The 22523-nt window shown below is 36.0% G+C and overlaps 1 protein-coding gene across 1 annotated transcript in view; it reads right to left on the bottom strand.

Moving 5' to 3' along the window:
* The window catches only part of MALRD1 (MAM and LDL receptor class A domain containing 1), a gene marked incomplete at its 5' end in the record, with an annotated part of 779396 nt that overhangs the window by 231034 nt on the left and 525839 nt on the right, over positions 1-22523 (bottom strand). Inside the window, 2 exons of the mRNA XM_082742491.1 lie at positions 39-200; positions 8973-9101. Of these exons, the coding sequence (XP_082598617.1) occupies positions 39-200; positions 8973-9101 (291 nt within the window). The remainder of the gene's footprint in view (positions 1-38; positions 201-8972; positions 9102-22523) is intronic.

Here is a 22523-nt window from a genome sequence, read left to right as displayed (position 1 = left end):
GGTGCATTACTTGGCCTGGGGATCTCTGTTAGACTTACCTGGGGTGTGATCCAAGTCTGGGCTCAATGTTTCAGCAGGAATTCTGGTGCCAATGACCCAGTCCAAGTCATCTTCAGAGTCCTGAGTAAGACTGCAGGCTGTTGTCCAGTTTCCTGAAGTTATTTCAAAATTGCAACTTCCTGGTGTGCTTGTATAATGGCCTAAGGAAAGGAAGATATTAATAGAATGTTCTGGAAATTTACACTACACTTGGTATTATACTACATTTGTGATGATTTAGAATTAGTGCCTGCCTATTTTACTTATTAATCAATTTAAAGAACTAGGACATTGGCATTCATTGGTAATTTTAATTGTACAATGTACATGGTAGCTTTTTTTTTTAATCAGAAAGTCTAGAGGCAGTGCATGAACACTGTCATTTATCCATGAAGGCATTGTATGGATTAACTAATAATATTATAGATGATAGATAAAACTGTGTCTACACATAAGCAATGAACATAATATTATGATAATACAGGTAAGTCAGATCGACTAAATCAATAGCTTCAATTGTCTCGAAGTTCAGTTCAGTCCCTGTGTTCACTCTGGTGTTTGAAGAGCACAGACGATTAGAGGGGCAAAGTCATTAGCTAAAAAAAGGTGCCTTTGGAGAAGTAGTAAACTGTAGAGGACACACACTCTCTCAGGATACCCTACTAACCAACCACATATAACATTTCAGGGCTAGTCACTCAATATTGAAAAAAGTTCTCTTCTAAGGGTTGATTGATAACTCATTAAAAATTAAGTTATTCATAATGAGACAAATTACCAGATAATAGCTGAATGTCTACTACTTAGTCATCTGTGAAAAGTACCATCATAATACAACTGATATCTGCTTTCGTTTTTAATTTTTTTCACACAGCAGTTATTATCTTTGAGCATTCACTGTAAAAGTGTGTTGTACAGACAGAATGATTGTGTGATTTAACCACTGTGAATGAATTGAGATTGTTATTGACTTTTCCTTCCTTTTTAGAGAGATGACATTTATGTTGCTTTTAATATTTCTTCTCCAGATGGTTTCCCGTTCATAACTTCTTCTTAATGTAAAACTAATACTAGCATAAAGAAACTGCATCAGGAGAAAAACTTGCTGTTAAAATGGATGACAAACATATCAAAAACAAAGTTTAAAAAAATTGTACAGAAAATGTTCTGGATTCCTGACAATATTCTCTTTAAATATCAGTATTTCACTACTCAGGCATGACTGCATCTTATCCTTAAAATCTAGAATCATTTTTAATTATGTACATTTCTTTCATTCGACATGGTATATAATGCATTTAATTTTAGATGCTTATTTATGGGCTCTCTATATCCCCTCCTTAGGTTTATCATTCCAGTTTCATGATATAAATAGGTTTATAATGTGCTATCAGTACAGCTGAAAGAAAGAAATCTAGTTCTCCAGGTGTTTAGCTAACATAAGGGCAAACATGCAGAATCTTCCAGTATAAATACAAAATGGCCATTGTGTGTTCTTTAGAATGATATCATATTCAGGTTCTGCACTATTGTATTTCTATGTAACTGACTCCCTAACACACAGAACCTATAAAATCATTGTTCTCTATCTTTTTTGATTCTCTGTAACCACCCTTGAACCTTCTGTTCCACCTTATCTAACATATGACTTTATGTATGACTCTAAAGATACCAGTACAATCACGATAAATTCTATTTCATTCTCTCTACCTCAAAATTATGTCACTTTTTCCTTTCCCTTTTGTAGGGCTAATCTCAGCTTAAGATTTCAACACCTTATCAAGCATTCTATAGCTATTAGCATTCTATGGCTCCATTTATTTCAGTTAGAGAACTTTTCCAGGTCCTTCAATCTCACATTTTCTACCAATTCCTTTCTTGTAACTTGTAAACATAACCAGGGTGCCCCTCTTGATTTAATTTTATATCCTTAAATTTCTTGCTCTGTATACCTTTCACTCAACCTTTCCCACAGCCCTTCACACTTTAATGCAGATGACCTACAAATCTACAGCCAGGATGGAATGCAGGTGTATACCTTCAAACGTTTGTTGAATATTCCACTTGGAACATACAACTGTTGTCTCAAAATCAAAAAGCCTAACATGAACTCATCATTCACCTCTCCAAATGAGTTCTTCTCAGAGATTACTGATTAAGTTCAGAGCATGAATCTTCTCTTTTCTTAAAGATTCTACCTTTGGGGCTCCTGGGTGGCTCAGTGGGTTAAAGCCTCTGCCTCCGGCTCAGGTCATGATCCTGGGGTCTGAAATCAAGCCCCTGCATCAGGCTCTCTGCTCAGCAGGGGGCCTGCTTCCTCCTTTCTCTCTGCCTGCCTCTCTGCCTACTTGTGATCTCTATCAAATAAAATAAATAAAATCTTAAAAAAAAAAAAGATTCTACCTTTGAAGTTATCTTTGGTTCTACATTCCTCATTTCCATATTCAGTCTATCACCAACACTTTGTCGGTTCTCTATTTGAAAACTTAATTCTCTCCTTCCCCTGAAGTTTATAACCTCTGTCCCAGTTCCATTGGTCCAAGCCCCTGATTTATTTAAGAGCCTATTTTTTTTTTCAGTGTAGCCTTCATTGATCAACTTTACAAACCCAAACCACATTAATCTTCTTTAAGAACGCTCTTGTGTTATTTCCATGGCTCAAAATATCAGGTTTTTCATACTAAACCCCTTACCTTGCATACAATAACCTTTACTTTGATGCAAAACGTTTTGAAACTGAATCTTAAAATGACCTCTGTGCCAACTAAATTTTTCAGAACATTATCTCTTAAATAAAAACCGATTTTTTTTTTCAAATTTTATGTTTAAGATTACTTTCCTCTATTTTTTGAGTGTTTTCCTTAGTTTTGGGGGGGTTCATTTATCTGTCATTCCTTCTCTCTCTTGTAGAGGACAGAAGTGCTATTTTATTTGACAATCCACCCTCTTTCATTCAGATAGCCAGACATGACTTAAAGGTTATCTAAGCAATCATGATGGGCAATGTTTTCTCTTTCCTCACCTTGATTAGTTTAGCCATAGTCTTGGGATACAATCTAGACATTGAGCCTTACTGTGGAAAAGGCACCTAGGAAAAGATTGCCTTTTTCTTAAAAACAAATCAAAAGAAAGAAAATCCGTTTATTCTTTCTCAGGCTATCACTGTAAAGATATGATCCTTGGGACCAAAGAGATTATATGGGTAGGGTAACTAACTTTATTACAAAGTCATTTACATGAAAATAGCCCTGGATAAAGAAGGAAGGAGTCCATGTAGTTCTAATGTTTTGATAACAGAAATTGCTAAAATCAACCAACTCTAGGATTCTTGCTTTTGACCTCTTGCTACAGGAGATAATATAGCTTCCTCACTGTATTAATTAAACATCGGTTGGTTCCAAGCAACTGAAAACCCAAGTAGTAGAAGCTGAAACAGACAGGAATTAATTCATCTCAGTTAAAAAGAGGCCAGGAAGTTGTCTGTTTAGGGTTGGTATTGTGGTTCAGCTGTGTGGTTGTGAAGCACATATTTTCCATCTGTTATTCCTGTCACCTTCTCATCCTCCTGCTCATTCATGGTTGCAAAAGGACTGTGGTACTCCCTAGTATCACATGTGTTCAAGGCATTGAAAAAAGTGGAAGAGGAAAAGAGAAGCGACTTTTCCTCTAGTCTGGTGTTTTTCCTTCTAAAGAGATACCTTCCCCAAATTCCCATGTATACGTCATTGGCCTCCAGTGGCTACAAGGAAGTCTGGAGAAGATGGTATTTGTCGTTGGTCGCAATGCCACCACAAATAAAATTGGGAGTTCTGTTTTTAAGAAACACAAAGGAAGGCCAGGCAACCAACAGGAATTACCATGATGCTAGGCTGGCTGATGTTGAAGTTTCTACTGTAATATTTAGTAATGTATCTTCTTCATTCCATCTAGTAGATCACAGTTGTCTTTGAATGTTCAACTTCCGTCCTATCTTTCCCTTTTCAAAACACGTCAGAGTATTGTGCACGTGTGTTTTATGGCACGTAACAGTGATTATAGTTATTATTACTCATTTAGAAATTCATTACTTTTTTTTAAAAGATTTTATTTATTTATTTGACAGACAAAGATCACAAATAGGCAGAGAGGCAGGCAGAGAGAGGGGGAGGCAGGCTCCCTGCTGAGCAGATGCGGGACTCAATCCCAGGACCCTGGGATCATGACCTGGGCCGGAGGCAGAGGCTTTAACCCACTGAGCCATCCAGGTGCCCCTCATTACTTCTTTATTGTGGATTGTCACTATAAGTGTTTACCATTGAATTACTATAAACATTACTATGTGGGCAGTATTCCTACTGCCCATAGTGGTTCCATATATAGCTATTAAATCATAAATGATATAAGGAACTTCGTAATATTTCTTGATAATGATTATGTGGTCAGTATTTTCAAAATGGTTATTGCTCTTGATAAAGTATTTTCTAAATTGTGATCTTTGTCATGATTCCTCGAACAGACTTAAAGTATTACCACCACCGTCTCAACAAATGGCATTTTCCCAGTAGTATGGTATTCCAGCCATACAGTGGTATGGTCAGTGTAAAATTGATCAACTTATATATTTTTAAGAGCTGGCTCCATAATTATTTTTAATTCATCACATTCACATATTTGCCCTATTGAGCTATACCACCATACATAATACAGGGATATTTAATACTTTCTCCTCAGCATGAAATGGCTTCATAGAGTGCTGCATTGAGAAGGATTTGGAAGACTTTGGGTTCAGTGGGAAAGAAGGCTCTGACTGGATAATCATGTTTGTAGCTGCTGTAAAAGGCAGCAGAGTATGCACCCATCTGCATACACCCTGCACATCCCTAGCTTAAAGTACAAAGCAATTAATACAGGCATTAAGTAATAATTTTCTTCCAAGTAAAAAAAGAGCGCATTTTGGGACTTTATGGTTCCTTTTAAAAAAATTGATTTCATTTATTCCAAACCAGGAATTTTTCTAACAGGAGTTAGAGATACAAAATAAAAATTTACCTTTGCTTATAACCTACAGTAAAAATTTACTTTTGAGGAATTGCTGAGTTTATTTTCTGGTAAGTATATAAGGTATATATAATACATCCACTTTGACTGACAAATTTCAAGAGAGTATAAAAATAATGAATGGAAGAGGCTGACATTATCAATCCTAGAAGACTGAACAAATACATTCTTTATATCATTTAATTCTCAAAGTACTCTATAGAACGGATGGGATTCTAGCTAAGATAAAGATGAGGAAACAAGTCTCTGAGAATTTAAATAGTTGCTGAACATGAGAGGGCCAACATCAAAATGAAGATTTCAGTTTAATAAACCAAACGTCCATTTTTTCCTTATTTTTCTCCAAAGGCCATTTTGAAAATTTTGTAATTTATTTCATCATCCACAACAGACTATCTGATTGCAGGAATCTAACCCTGATGTCTCCAATGTATCCAAAAGACTTTCAACATAAAATACTGATAGGGGCGCCTGGGTAGCTCAGTTGGTTGAGCGACTACCTTTGGCTCAGGTCATGATCCCAGATTTCCAGGATCGAGTCCCGCATCGGGCTCCCATCTCCTTTGGGAGTCTGCTTCTCCCTCTGACCGTCTCTCTCATGCTCTCTCTCACTCATTCTCTCTCAAATAAATAAATAAAATCTTTAAAAAAAAATACTGATCAAGTCACTTTGCAGAATCAATAAGTCACCCGTGTATACCCACGTGTGCCGTGGAGTGCTCCTTTTGGATGTCAACAAAGTCTGTCAAAGGTCTTAAAGAAAATGACCATTTCATTTGTCAACATATTGTTTTAATTTTAATAAAATCAAATTCTGCATGCGGTTGTCTACCAAAGCTGAAGGCAACACTAACAAATATGAGCATGCAACTGACTCAGGTTCTGAAAATCAAAACTGCCTCTGTGTATTTTTACATCAATAGGTCAAGTAGCTGTGAGAAAAATAAAAATCATATAAAGCAGTCTGAGAGGAAAAATGAGTGAAGCCAAGGGTTGGGGGTGGGGGACGACAAAAAGCAGCATTCACATTTGAAAAACCAAAATCGCAACTATTTGGGTTGTACAAGCCGATATTTACATTTCACGGGCACGTGCACACACGTGCGCGCGCACACACACGCTTGCCTTCATCTGTACTGTCCAAATGTGCTGTGATAACCTTATTATGAATAGTGCGTGTTACATCTCAAAAGTAATCAGAATTCTTTTATAACCAACTTTTTCAAAAAGCAAAGAACACCGTATTTTGATATATCCCCTGTATCCCCACCTAGGAGAAAGTGAGTTTCTGAAATCTAAGACAATGTCTTACTCATTTATATATATTCAACACTTAGAAAGCTTTTCCCAGGGGCGCCTGGGTGGCTCAGTGGGATAAGCCGCTGCCTTCGGCTCAGGTCATGATCTCAGGGTCCTGGGATCGAGTCCCGCATCGGGCTCTCTGCTCAGCAGGGAGCCTGCTTCCCTCTCTCTCTCTGCCTGCCTCTCCGACTACTTGTGATTTCTCTCTGTCAAATAAATAAATAAAATCTTAAAAAAAAAAAAAAAAAGAAAAGAAAGAAAGCTTTTCCCAGCCCATACTAATAATAGGAACAAATGGAAGAATGTAATTTGTATATAAATATTTTCAATACAGGTGCATCTGGAAGTGAGAGGAGGAACATTTACTGCCTATAACTATTTTTCTTTGTGCACACGACAGCTCTCCTTCCCCTCCCTGGATTATGTATGTCAATGTCACCTTGTTCAAATTATTTTTCTTTTAGAAAATTCATTTTCTTTTGCTGGTGATTTTTTCTTTGACTTTTGATTGGATATTACTTATTTTCATATGCAACCAATGAATCGTTGACTACTACACCAAAAACTAATGATACTATATGTATATAGGATACATATATACTATAATGGTACTATATGTTGATGATTTTTTAAATACTCTCTACTTGTTATGTCTGGTGGGGAAAACAGTGATTTTACAAACGTTTTGGAGCTTTTTTTTGAGCTTCACTGGAATCAGTTCTCTATAGTCAGAATCAAAAAATGTATTTTTGGGAGTACTTTAAAAAAAAAAAAACTAAGTTAAACCTAAATAGAAGCTTATAAAAAAAAGAACAGTAGGAAGTATCTTTCAATATATTATGAATTTCATTTGAGAATGTATATATTATAAAGGTAATATATAATAGTTTATAAAATTAAGATTATAATACTGTGGCATTGGTAGTACAGTTTTAGGAAGTGCCAGTGATTTTTCACTCCCTTTGACACTTTGATTTCAAATTAAAATATAGCATTAATGTTGAGAAATTTATGATAAGTGAATTAAGTCCATCACAGCAAGAAAAATACTATATGGTTCCAAATACTGGTGTTAGATAGCCAGATTGTCAAATGCATAGAAACAGAGAATCAAATGGTGGCTTTCAGGGGCTGGGGGAGGGAAATTGGAGCATTAATTGTTTAATGGGTATAGGGTTTCAGTTTTTCCAGATGAAAAATGTTCTGGAGATGAAGGGTGGTGATATCTGGACAATAATGCCAAAGCACTTAATGCCACTGAACTATACAGTTATAGAAATGGTTAAAACGGTAAATTTTATGTTATGCACATTTCACCACAATTTAATGAAACTAATAAACACAAAAGAAGATAAAATGAACACTTCAGAAGCATCATTACTATAAGATCTTGAGGAATAAAAAGAAAAATTTGAACATGACTTCTATGATACTCCTTTCCTGTACATGCATGAAATTGTCCCAAAGGTAGAATCTACCCCCACTTTCTCTGTTTGAAGCTAGACATTTTAATTTGCATGACCACTAGAAAGATCCAAGAGTGACCTTCTAGAATTTCCGAGGCTAAATCATATGAATTCTTCCTGTTTTTCCTGTGGCTCTTGGAATGTTTGCTCTTGAAAGTATTTACTCTGGTGAAAGCCAATCCCATTCAAGATATCTGATGGTCCTGTGATAGTCCTGTTATGGAAAGCCCAAGCCACATTAGATAGCCCTGGAGAACGAGATGCTATGTCAAGCCAAACAGAGAGATCAAAGAGTAAGAATGTGCCAAACCCGGAGGGGAGGAAGCCATCTTGAAAGTGACCCTCCAGTTCCAGCGATACCTGCTGGGAGCCATGTGGATGAGAAACAACCTGCCTTGCTGATTCCTTTCTGAATTACTGATCCACAAAATTGAGCACAAAATGAAACTTTTTTAGGCTACTAAAGTTTAGGGTAGTTTGCTATGCAGCAAACCCTAATTGCAACAGGTAGCTTATATGGTAGTGAGGTTCCCTATGAATGCCCATCAAAAAGAAATACAAAAAAAGAAAAATTCTTTGGATTTAAATACATGCTCATATTTTAAAACTACATACTTGGTTTTATGCATGACTTCTAAAAATCACTTGACTTAAAGTTTGAATAAAATAACCAATGTGGCCAATCTAGTTCCGTTTTCCCAGAGCAATGTAACTGATAAAATTAATCATTTACTAGTATTTATTTGAAGTGCTCATTTTTAGACTTATCTATAAAATCAATCTTCTGGAAAAGGAAATAAAAACCAATGAAGAAATGTAGACCAACAGGTCAGTTTTGGCGATTAAAATTCTGACACCCTCCTCCCCCTGCAGTTCTGCGCTATGACATGTTGAGAAATTTTTAGGACAAGATTTGCTGTGGTGTTTAGTATGGGGATAAAACAGTGGAGCAGGCTGAGATTTGGATGTGTGGATAAAGAAGCTGGGAAAAATGTTTTTAGTATTTTAAATCTCCTCTAGTGCACGGAAAAGAGTATTTCCTCTCCATCATCAATGCCAATATGTTACTTTCTTAATGTAGTAAAATCTGTGCTGAACGGGCTGCATGAGAGCAGACAGATCACTTACCACAGTGAGCTTCATCAGACCCATCAGGGCAGTCTGGCTTATAGTCACAGACAAGGTGGGACGCAACACACTTCTTGTTGTGGCACAAAAAATCAGTGGCTTCCGGGCAACTCTCAGAAGTCTCTCCCACTGGGGAAAAATAATAAAAACAAAGTCATTTTTATAATATTTCTTTAAAATTCTAATATCCCTTTTAGTGGTTTTACAGATAACACTTAAGTAAGTTATTGGTTTTAATAGCTGTCCAAGGCAGGCTTCTAGACACCTCTCCGCTCTCAGTCTCACAGCCAGTTTTCCAGCAAATTAAATAGACTGTGCTTTCAAAATCATCCATTGCCTAAATCCAACATCTTAATCCATGCACTAAAATGTTTTGATTTGGGTGCCAGCTTAGTTTGCTAGTCTCATTTTCTGCAGCTCTCCTGGTAAGCACCTGCAGCTAAACCACAGTACGCCCTACTCCTTAAGGGCTCATGAAGAGGTCACATGTTCATTTCTCCGTGTGTGCACATCTGCTACCTCCTTCACCAACTTTGGCCATTCCTTCTTGGGCTCCTGGTGGTCTGCTCAACCTCAAGACTCCAGGAAACTGTTCCCCTCTCCCCTTGTTTTGCCTTTTCTTTGCCAGCCACGCCCCAGGTGGGTATGCTATGTTTCATGGCACCGGAAGAACCCTTCTATTCCTATGTTAAATGTTTACCACCTCATAGAGGAGCTGCATTACAGCTCTGTCTGCCCCTCCAGTTTCCAAGCCCCTTAGAAGCAGGAGTTTGGGTTGCATTTTCTTAAGCCCAGCATAGCTTCTAATCCATAGTTTGTGCTTACTAAATTCTGGCTATAGTAACTGAAGGCATAATGGTTTTATCTAAAGGGAGTTTAGGAATTAGCATAGAATTTTCAAAGCAATTCATACTTTTTAATTGAAATATAATGAACATGCAGTTATATTAGTTTCACGTGTACAATACAAAGATTCACAATTCTACACATTACTCAGTAGTCATTAAGTGTATTCTTTTTTTTTTTTAAAGATTTTTATTTATTTGTCAGAGAGAGCAAGCGAGAGCGAGCACAGGCAGACAGAGTGGAAGGCAGAGGCAGAGGGAGAAGCAGGCTCCCTGCGGAGCAAGGAGCCCCGATATGGGACTCGATCCCAGGACGCTGGGATCATGACCTGAGCCGAAGGCAGCTGCTTAACCAACTGAGCCACCCAGGCATCCCTCATTAAGTGTATTCTTAATCCCACTTACCTCTTTTCACCCATCCCCCAACCCCTTCCTCTCTGTAGTCATTACTTTGTGCTCTATTTATGAGTTTGTTTGTTTTCTTTTTTTTTTTTTTTTGCTTGTTTGGTTTCTTAAATTCCACCTATGAGTGAAATCATGATATTTGTCTTGCTCTGACTGACTTATTTCACTTAGCGTTATACCCTCTAGTCCATCCATGTTGCTGCAAATGGTTAAATAATATTCCACTGTGGGTCTGTACATATGTGTGTGTGTGTGTGTACACTCACACACACACACACACCATATCTTTATATATAGGGTATGGTGTGTGTGTGTATTTACACATAATATATATAAATCTACACACACACCATAATCATTCATCTACAAATGGATATTTGAATTGCTTCAATATCTTGACTATGTAAATAAGGCTGCAATAAACAGAAGAGTGAATATATCTTTTTGAATTAGTGTTTTCATTTGCTTTAGATAAATATCTAGTAATGGAATTACTGTATCATAAGGTATTTCTACTTTTAATTTTTTAAGGAACCTCTACATTGTTTTCTGCCATGGCTACACCAATCTTCATTCCCACCAATGGTGCATGAGGGTTCTTTTTCTCCACATTCTTGCCAACACTTGCTATTTCTGTTGTGTGTGTGTGTGTGTGTGTGTGTTTTGTGGGTTTTTTTTTTTTTTTTGTCATTCTGACAGGTAAAAAGTGATATCTCATTGTTTTGATCTGCATTTCCCTGATGGTTAGTAATGCTGAACACCTCTTCATGTGTCCATATGCCATACATATGTCTTCTTTAGAAAAATGTCTGTGTCCTCTGTCCATTTCTTTAATGTGATTATTTGGGTTTTTTGGGTACTGAGTCATATCAGTTCTTCATATATCTCAGATATTTATCCCTTATCAGATATATCATTTGAAAATATCTTCTTGCATTGAGTAGATTGCTTTTTTTTGTCTTGCTAATGGTCTCCTTTGCTGTGCAAGAGCTTTTTATTTTGGTCTAGTACCAAGAGTTTAATTTTGCTTTGTTTCTCTTGAATGAGGAGACATGTTGAATGGAAAAATGTTTCCATTTTTCCAAAGAAATTTCCAAAAAAATTACTGCCCATATTTTCTGCTAGCAGTTTTATAGTTTCAGGTCTCATATTTAGGTCTTTAATCCATTTTGAGTTTATTTTTCTGTGTGGTGTAAGAAGTGGTCCAGTTTCTTTCTTTTCCATATAGTTGTCCACTTTTCTCAAAATTATTTCTTGAAAGGACTATTTTTCCCCATTGTATATTCTTGCCTCCTCTCTAGCAGATGACAATATAAGTGTGGGCTTATTTCTAGATTTGCTATTATGTTTTATTGATCATTATGTCTATTTTTGTGCCATTACCATACTGGTATGATTATTACAGATTTGTAGTACATCTTGAAATCTGGGATTGTGATACCTCCAGATTTGTTCGTCTTTTTCAAGACTGCTTCAGCAACTCAGGGTATTTTGGGGTTCCATATGAATTTTAGGAATATCTGTTCTAGTTCTATGGAAACTGTCATTGGTATTTTGATAAGGATTGCTTTAAATCCATAAATTGCTTTGAGTGGTATGACCACTTTAACAATTTTCACAGGTAGGGTCACCTGGGTGGCTCATTTGGTTAAGTCTCTGCCTTCAGATCAGGTCATGATCTCAGGGTCCTGGGATTGAGCCCCAAAGCATCGGGCTCTCTGCTCAGCATACTTGTGATCTCTCTGTCAAATAAATAAAATCTTAGAGATGCAACATGGGGGGGGGTGTTGGGGGGTTAGGAAAAGAATAAATGAAACAAGATGGGATTGGGAGGGAGACAAAATGTAAGAGACTCTTAATGTCACAAAACAAACTGAGGGTGGGCAGGGGGGATGAGGGGGTAGGGAGAGGGTGGTGGGGTTATGGACATTGGGAAGGGTATATGCTTGTGCTATGGTGAGTGCTGTGAAGTGTGTAAACCTGGTGATTCATACACCTGTACCCCTGGGGCTGATAATACATTATATGTTTGTAAAAAATAAAAAATAAATAAAAAATAAACAATTTTCACAGGTAAATTTTACTAAACATTTAAAGAATGAATACCAATTCTTCTCCAACTATTCTAAAAAAATAAAAGAGGAAGGAAAGTTTCCAAATTCATTCTATAAGACAAGATTTATTGATATTGAAACCAGACAAAGAGATATGTAGGCCCATATCTCTGATGAGCAAAGATGAAAAAATCTTCAACAAAATATTAGCAAACTGAATCCAGCAACATGTGAAAAAATTGATTCACCACAATCAAGTGGCATTTATTCCTGGGATACAAGGATGGTTCACTATTCATAAATCAATCAACATGACATCAGATTAATAAGAAAAAGGACAAAAACCATATGATCACCTCAAGAAATGCAGAATAAACATCGACAAAGTACAACATCCATTTATGACAAAAATTACCAACAAAGTAGGTTCAGAGGGAACATATACCTCAACATAATAAAGGCCTTATATGAAAAATCCACAAATAATATCATCTTCAAGGGAGAAAAAGAAGATATTTTCATCTAAGATCAGGACAAGGACTGTCTACTCTCACTTTTATTCAGGGTAGTACTGAAAGCCCCAATCACAACAATCAGATAAGAAAGGGAAATAAAAAGCATCCAGATTGATAAGGAAGTAAAACTTTTACTATTTGGAGATGACATGACACTATATATAGAAAACACTAAAGACTCCACCAAAAAACTGTTAGAACTAATAAATGAATTCAGTAAAGTCAAAAGATTAATAAATTAATTAAAAAAACTAATATACAGAAATTTCTGCATTCCTATACACTAATAATAAAGTAGTAGGAAAAGAAATTAAGAAAACAATCCCATTTGCAGCTGCACCCACAATGACAAAATGGGAGGAAACTTAACCAAGGAATTGAAAGACCTGTACTCTGAAAACTAAAAAACATTAATGGAAGATATTGAAGATGATATAAAAAAAATTGGAAAGATATTCCATTTCCATAGATTGGAATAACCAACATTGTCAAAAGTCCATATTACCCAAAGCAATCTTAGCAATTTACATATTTGAGTATCATTTTAAATCACAGGAAGTCCAATGATGATACTTTATACCTTCACAGAGATGTGCATTAATGGTCCCAAACTATTTTTAATCTAGTTCAACAAATTAAATAAAGCTCACAATTCCTTTGTTACAGATTATAACAGGTACATAGCTGATGCGCCTGAGATAAGGGTAATTTACTCAAAGTTAGGTAGTATTTCCATGAAGAAAAAGAGTAAATCTCTTGATAAAAATGCAAGTTTTAACTTCTATAATTTCCAGAAATAATTTACCAGTAAAATATAGTATAAAAATGAAGAAGGAAAAGAAGGCATCTAAGAAAATGGCAAGTAGTTTAAGTATGGGCATCAGCAAGAAGAATTAAAGGTCATGTTCACTGAGTGGTTTATAGAAGAAGCTTTGCCATATAATTTTTAATTAACACTAGTGAGAATTTATAGTTAACTCAGAGCAGTATGTGGGTATTATTTAGTATGCAACTCTATGCATCAGGGATTATTTTATTTCTCCATGCCATAGGCTGTGGAGCCCTATATAATTACTCCACAGAGGAAATGTGTTTTGACTTTAAATAATTCACTCTTTAGTTTTTAAAAAGGACTAGAATGGACTACATGTCTAAATGAGGCTCATTTCCTTAACAATATAGAGTAGCAATGACATGAAAAGAAATCAAGTCAGCTCTTTGCACTGCAGTAAAGCAAGCAAAGACTAAAATATCTATAGTTTAGACATCATCCCAAGAAAAAAGAAAAGAGCCTACAATTCTAAGAGAAGTAGATCTTCTTTAAGACAAGAATATAGACAGACAGTTGTTACCAAAAACACGGTGAGTAGAAAAGGCAGATTATGTTAGTGGGACTGTCTTACACATATTCAGCGACTTTCAGGTTTATTCAATCAAAATGATAAAAGTAGTACCTCCTACCTGGCTGACAAATATGTGGGATGAACAATAATCTCACAGATTCCACAGTTAATGCTATAAGAGTGGAAAGAACAGTGGTGCTCATAATAGAGGGTTGAGATAATAGGGCTGGCAGAATTGAGCATATGAAAAAAAAAAAAAGAACTAGAGTTAATATTTTTTTTAGGAAACAAAAAAGTTAGGGCACCTGGGTGGCTCAGTCAGTTAAATATCTGACTCTTGATTTCTGCTCAGGTCATGATTTCAGTGTTGTATGATCGAGCTCCACGTCAGGCTCTGTGCTGAGCATGGAGACTACTGAATATTCTCTCTCTGCCACTCTCTTTGCCTCTACCCATCCCTCCCCTGCAAAAAAAAAAAAAAAAAAAAAAAAAGAAAGAAAGAAAAAGAAAAAGAAAAAAAAGGTGGCAGATTCCTAAAGACCTAAAACCAAAGCATGATAAATCAAAAATCCTACAATGAAGAAAAGGTCTGTAGAAGAATGTAGCTGAGATATTTAAAGATTTTTATTTATTTTATTTATTTGACAGAGAGAGATCACAAGCAGACAGAGAGGCAGAGAGAGAGAGAGAAAGGGAAGCAGGCTCCCTGCTGAGCAGAGAGCCTGATGTGGGACTTGATCCCAGGACCCTGAGATCATGACCTGAGCCAAAGGCAGCAGCTTAACCCACTGAGCCACCCAGGTGCCCTATAGCTGAGATATTTAATGCAATAAAAGGATGATGCATATGTTAAGACTAATCTGCTATGGATTGGAACAGACTGTCACCAGCCTGAAAGTGACTCCAGTTTAAAACTGGCTTTATTCTGCTTTGAAACAGAACTGACAATCAAGAAGCTCTCGCCCCTTTAAATTTCTATTTGGATTAAAAGTTTCATTATACAGAACTAATCGTTCTGTAGATTGTATTTGCCAGCAAACATGAGTTTTATCATCTTCTCAAGTGATGATATTCAATATACCCTCCATTGCAGACAGTAAATTTCACATGGACACACATCTTTCAGCACCTTCATTTCTCCTACAAAATATACTAATCATATGAAGACATAATAGGCATATTCCCTGCCTTTGAAGACAATGCTATTTAGGTGGTAATGCCATGTCTTCTCAGGTGCCTCTGTTCTGACCACTTCTCAGATTTACCTTGTTTTTGGTGACTTTTCCTAGTTGGAGAATACTGGCCAAGTCTTTCGTAGCATGCCTTTCTCCTGAAATTTGGGTTTGTTGTTGTTGTTGTTGTTTTATTTGTTTTCCCCTCATGATTAGATAGAATTAATGGTTTGGGGGAAGAAAGACTACAGAGTGTTATTTTCATCAGGTAGTGACAAGGGTATAAACTATTAATAGGACTTGGTAGTGCTCCTGTTGACATTGTTCACCTGGCTGGTGTAGTGCCTGCCATGATTCTCCACTGTAAGGTCTCTTTTCTATCCCTTTCCATACTGCATTCTTCAGAAGGGAATCACTGGGTGTAGGCCACATCTACAGTGATCTACAGTCCCCCTCCTTCACGGCAGGGAATCTACATAAATTAGCTGGAATTCTTATTCATGGAAAATGTTTCTTCTCTCTCGTTTACTTATTTATTCAGCAAATATTTATTCGGATAATCTGAATATTCAGTAAATATTAGTATGGACTCAAGAATATCTTATAATTTGAGTCACAATACAATGCAACTTTATCTTATTGTCCAACTTGTTCCAACTTTGACCAAGAGGAGCTCTTTCACTTGGCTCCTCGGTTCCTTTGATATACCCACCGATGTAGGTTTCTCTTTTTGCACACCACCTTATCTCGTAGCACTGCAAGTTGCTTCAGGCTCATCTTGCATGTTTTCTTGTCCAGTCCTAGGATCAGCCATCAGCCATTTCTCTAAGAAATGATAGGTCCTTTTTTTTTAGCCTTTTTAAAGATTTCATTTATGTATTTGAGAGAGATAAAGCAAGAGAGAACAGAGTAGGAGGGAGGAGCAGAGGAAGAAGCAGACTCCCCACTGAACAGGAAGCCTGATGCAGGGCTCCATCTGGGACCCTGGGATCATGACCTGAGTGGAAGGCAGACACTTAACCAACTGAGCCACTCAAGCTCCTCGCCCTGGTTCCTTTTACTGGAAAATGTTATATGAAACCAAGCTCTGGGTACTAGGTTGCTCCTTGCCACTGAGATGTCATTGTTTCTAAGCTCTAATGACTTGAAAAGTCATGCTATTTTTTCAGTTAAAAAAATCATCAGTATTATCTCCTCAACTAATGTCTTTCCTTAAGTCTCTGTTTTCTACCTCTGGAAGTCCTATTAGAAAAATGTTGCATTTACTCCTCTGATCCTCAGTGTCTCTTAGTCACTGTCCTGTTTTTTTCCCCTCTTTCCTGTGCTGCATTCTGGTGAGTAAGATCATATATATTTTTTATATGTATATATATAAAAAATATATACACATGTGTGCATAATATATATATATATATATATATATATAAAGATTTATTTATTTAGAACACATGCAAGTGGGGGGAGCAGAGGGAGAGAATCTTCAAGCAGATCCACACAGAGGGCAGAGCTGGGGCTGATCTCATGAGGTCATGCCATGAGGTGAACCCAGAAGTCACTGGCTTAACTGACTGAGCCATCCAGCTGCCCCAGACCCATATTAATTTGATGATTTACTCTTCAGTTTTTTCTCTAATCTCTTTGTTTCACTTTTCCATTGATAATTATGTTCAGTTATAATTTTATTACTAGTTTAACTCTTTTTATTTAGCATCCTGCCTATTCTTTTTGTCATGCTTTCCTTTTTTCTGTATCATAACCCCATTATGGCCTCAACAGCATAAATTTACAGTGGCTTCTGCACTGCCCTTGAAGTTAAAGTGGTTCTAAAAATTTTAATATTAATTTGCTGTTTGGAGTTCTCACTCTTAACATCATATTCCATCCTATATGTGGAGTGGCACAATTTCATGGTTTTGGTTTCATGATGGTAGCTCCTGTTTTGTTTGTTTTTCCCAGGCCCCTAGACAGACAACAAATTATCTTTGAGGGTTTTCTGGAAAGGACTGGGCCTTATGCAGCGGTTTCATTGTCTACCTTTCCCATTCCCCTATAGGACTAAAAAACCCGGTCTCCAGATACTATACTCTATGGCCAGGTCCTCAAAACCTTTAGGCCACTGGGAAGTTAGCATCCACTTATGATCTAGGTTTTGAATCCCTTCTTATGATCCTAAGACTGGTAGATTTGTTTTTCTTTCTTTAAATTTAGTTTGGAGTACTAATTTGCACTTTTCAAAGTATTTTTTATATGTTTTAGTGAGTGGGAAGCATATCCCACGATATAATTTTGTCAGTTCTTCCATAGCCTAAATTTCAATATAAATTTAATATTTAAAAACTGTTAATGTCTTAGACCATGTATTCTAAAGATAACCCAAAGAATGTCCCATAAAAATTTTCTCCCAATAGTTCTTTATTTAATATAAACATTACTCTAATTGCATTTTATTCAATGGTAGATCTATGCCTTAAAAAAGAATCCCTGAAATTGGCATATATGATTTTTTTTTGTATCTTGTGTTCACTTAAAGGTAAACATATATCAACATCTGAGGGCATCCATTGAAGCAGAAACATTAAGATGCATTTGTACTGTCTGAAAGAGGGAACATTTTTACAGGTTAATATGTGGGTTTGCCTGGTCATTTGTCTGTTTTAACATCTTGATTATCTTTGGATAGTTTTTATGGAAGGTATGTTTCAAAAGTTTTATCATTTTAAGTAAGTTTACCTCTAGTGCGAACTGGTAGTGCTCAGCAGTAAATATCAATTTTTTTTTTAAGATTTTATTTATCTTTTTGACCAACAGAGATCACGAGTAGGCAGAGAGGCAGGCAGAGAGAGAGGAGGAAGCAGGCTCCCCGCTGAGCAGAGAGCCCAACGCAGGTCTTGATCCCAAAACCCTGGGATCATGACCTGAGTGGAAGGCAGAGACTTTAACCCACTGAGCCACCCAGGCGCTCCATCAATACCGATTATTAATGGTCAGTCCAAATATGAGGACCAAAGTAATGATCTGAACCCCCATTCTTATAAAAGCTCTGTGCTCTTAGGTAAGCCATTTAATATTCATCTCTAAATGGGAATACTGAAAATCAGTCTCCCATAAAAAGTACTAAATGTTTACATCTAGTGATGTTATCAACTTAGAATCTTGTATTCATTCATCCTAGAAACATGTATTAAGCCACTGTCGGACAACATGGTAGATATTGCAATTGTTCTTACCTTCAAAGAATTTATAACCTGGGGATAAAAATTTATTAGTAAAACAGTATGGATAGCACTATAATTAAAGATATTTATGTGTTGCCCTCAGAAAGCAATAAAAAGTCCAAGATTATAGTGTTGCATTAATAAATATTTAATGCAGTTCTATCATTGATGGCCTTTCAAAGTGTCTGTCATCTCAGCTAGTCATTTAACCAATTAGAAAGATAGACTGGACCACTTGACCGAGACAAAGCAGTTCCTCTATGAATCTCCTTTATAAAACTCCTTTCTTCTCAGTTTCCTTAACAAGGAAGTTTGGCAACATATGGAAGGTTCGGGTCTATTTGAAGGAAGAGCAACATCTGGTGTAAAAAAGAAAAAGGCTAAAACACATTTTGGAAGAGGATCATGCACCCCAAATCTTCCTTCACAGGTGAACTGTTTATTTCACTTGAACACTCTCCTGCTCTGTAAATGCAATCGGGGCAAGTCTGCAAATGAAATGAGATCTCAACACTGCTGACAACTTAATATCGCATGACCCGTATTTTCAAACATCTGGAAATTAACAATACCTTCCATAGTTTCTATTCAGCAGAAGCATTTAAATCTTATGTTAGAAAAATTGTTAGGTTTTAAGAAGGTCAATGCACATATCAGGCAATTCTTAGCAAGACCTCTGAAAATGTAACCTCAGTGGTCTCCGCGAAGGCAAAGTTCAGCTTGTGTCAAAATTATCAGAAGTGTTAGCAGAGCTAGTGGACCATGTCTTGGTATACAGCAAAGGTTTAGGAACATACCAAAATAAATAAATAAATAAATAAAATGAGATTCAACTGGTGATACAGAATTAAGGTGCACGCTAAAATCTCTAAAGACTGATATTTTCATGTTTTTACGCAAAAAGGTGATTTCATAAACTATTTCTAGGTTTATATGAATGAAAATATTGATATTTTTATTTTAGATCAGGACATATGTTAAATATCCAGTGTTCTTTATGGATTCTTTGTATTCTTTAAGAACAATGGAGTGCTGAACCCCAGGCAATATATCAAATCAGTGACTCAAAGGTTTAGACAGAAAAACATTATTAGAATGCCTGAGAAGGAAGGAAGGAGAAATAAAAAGGAAATAAAACACCACCACCACCAAAACTCAGAATGTGATACTTTTATGCATGAATGCTTTAGTGGTTTAGTGATTCAGAAGTGCTTACCATTCCCACCTCTTTTCTATTCATTATATACCACAACAGGATGCTTGTTCAGCTATCTGGTGAGTTCCTAATTACCATTTTGAAAGAAGTATCAACCTTGTCCATTCTGGACTTCACTGTTGCCTCTGGTATGCGAAATGCCTTTCTTTTTGAAGACCCCTGTTCCCTTAGCTCCTTGGCTAAAGGAATCACATTCCTGGCCCTCTGACATTTCTTTACCTTCCTTCTCATCTCAGCTCCTTTTAGCCCAAGACTTTTAATTAATTAATTAATTAATCAATCAATCAATTAATTTTTTTTTTTTTGAGAGAGAGAGAGAGCATACAAGCGAGTGGCAGGAAGGGACAGAAGGAGGGAGAGAATCTTAAGCAGGCTCCATGCTCAGCAAGGAGCCAGATACAGGGCTGGATCTTGGACCCTGAGATCCTGACCTGAGCTGAAGTCAAGAGTCTGATGCTTGACTAACTGAGCCACCCAGGCACCTGTGGCTAAGACTTTTAAATGCTAACAAAACAAACTGTGATCCTGATTTATTTTCTTTTGTTCTTCCTTGGACATCATGGTTTTAGGTGCCACCTGGGCCTGATGATCTGATATCTACATCCCAATCTGTACCTCTTCCTGAATTTAGAAACCTACAATACATTTTTCTGTTGGATTTCTCTACAGCATATCAGACAAACTAAATATAACAAAAAATACACACACTTTCTTCTTTTGCCTACTTTATCTCTCCCACCTTCTTACATTACTTATAAACCTCATAATGCCTACCTATGTATGGTCCCAAACACACAGATTTTTCAACTATTTCTTGCCTGTATTCATGTTTCTATGCTCTCATCCCAGAATCCTTAACAAAAAGTGACCTTGATTTTCTCAAGGTCATGGACTAAAAAAGAATGTGAGGAGTTAATTACATCTATTATTGATCTCTCTTGGTCCTATTATAGATTGGATGGGCTATAGCAATGGCCAATAACATGTGCAATTAAAAACAATCCCATGTACGAAAATACATCTTAAAAATATAAGGAGTGAGAACCTCTCTGATTTTGGTACCATTTATGGGCTTTAATGGAGAATAAGAGATTCTAAAATGCTGAAAAATCTAATTCAGACTTTGTAATTAGCCCATCTTGTCTATTATTTATGTAGTAAGGTTACTGTAGGACACTGTTATATAATTTTCAATTTATGTGCAAATTTCAGGGTCATACAATGATCAAGTTATGCTTTTGTGTGCAAAATGAATACAAACAAGTCTAATCACAGTAAATATTATCTTTGACCCTTTCCATTGAACTCTCAGACATTTGTAAGATGTATAAAATTTTATTCTGCACTGTATTGTCAATACACTATTTGAATCTGCTCTTCAGACTTTAAGAGGAGTACTATCGACTAAAGATGAATATTAAAACTGAGACTCAAAAAACACATTTAGAGGTACTTTATAATTGTAAACAAATAATTTACAAAAAAAAAAGAAAATTTAAAATATTTTTTAACAAAACCTTAAAATATCCCTGAGCAAAATCTGTAACAACTGTGTGCTTAAATCAGTGGATCTTTCTGGGCTCAGGTTCTTTCTCTGACACATGGAGATACTGTAGGTCCTATATGAACTTGTGTGTGAACATCAGATGAGATGATGTATGCAATGTTTTTAGTATATGCTTGACACTTTGGTAAAAGTTCTGTTACCGTCAGTTCTTCCATTTTCTTCTGGGTTCTGGACTGCTTGTCTCTCAAAACCTTTCTTTATGTATAAAATGTGTTCTTCAAAGATTTAGCTAACATAGAGTACATAAAGCTGATAAAACTATCCTATTTATGGATAATGGAAGTTCTAATTCATTCATCCCGGGCCAGCATTCTTTCTACAACAAAACACTGCTTTGTGAAACATTAATAATATTTTATATTATCATTTACTTTCTAAACAGAGTTAGAAAACAAAACCAGCATTAACAAATAATAAAAATTGTTGATTTAGGCTAGGATCATTTTGCAAGGATTAAATCAATACATTTTCACAATAATCTAATTGTAAAGAAGAGGCAGGGTAGCTAAATGACTTGTCCCAGGTTATACAGCTGAGAAATAGTAGAGTTAAAATTCAAACTCAGACAATGATATGAAATCCTATCATGTTATATAGTATCTAAGATCATCGCTTTTCCAATCAAAAATCTCTCCTTGTTTTGGAGAGAATTAATTGAAAGAATATAATTAAAGTTCATGTTATAAAAATAAAATTAAATAAATTTCATGTTTTACACTTTTAAGGAAATTTGAAAAATGATAAAATATTTAATGTTTTCTTTGAACACAACATAAAACTTTTAGACTCAAAACACCTGGATACTCACTGGATTCACTAAAAATCTCAATTGCATAATATGTTTCATAAGTTAGTTTAAAGAGAAGCTCACCAAAGAGTACATTATTTCCTAAAGAATAAAGCAAGACTGACATCTTGGGAAAAGATGTACATTTTAAATAGCTAACCTTTCAAAAATGGTATTATAACTTTTCATAATATATGTTATAGAACATTCTAAAACACCTTTATGTTACTATTATATTCTACATTTTTAAATATTATGGATGGTAAAATCACTTTTTGATTAGCATTTTGGTCAGTATGAGATTTTAGTCACCTTATTAAGATAATCTGAGAGGAAATACCTACATGTGTAATACAATATTGAAATGTTTTTTAATGCAAGAGTCTTCAAAGCCAGAGATGGAACGGATTCAGCCAATTGGAAATTTCTGTT

The sequence above is a fragment of the Mustela nivalis genome (assembly GCF_964662115.1).
Source record: "Mustela nivalis genome assembly, chromosome: 7".
NCBI lineage: Eukaryota > Metazoa > Chordata > Mammalia > Carnivora > Mustelidae > Mustela > Mustela nivalis.
This window is presented reverse-complemented; position numbering and strand designations above follow the sequence as displayed.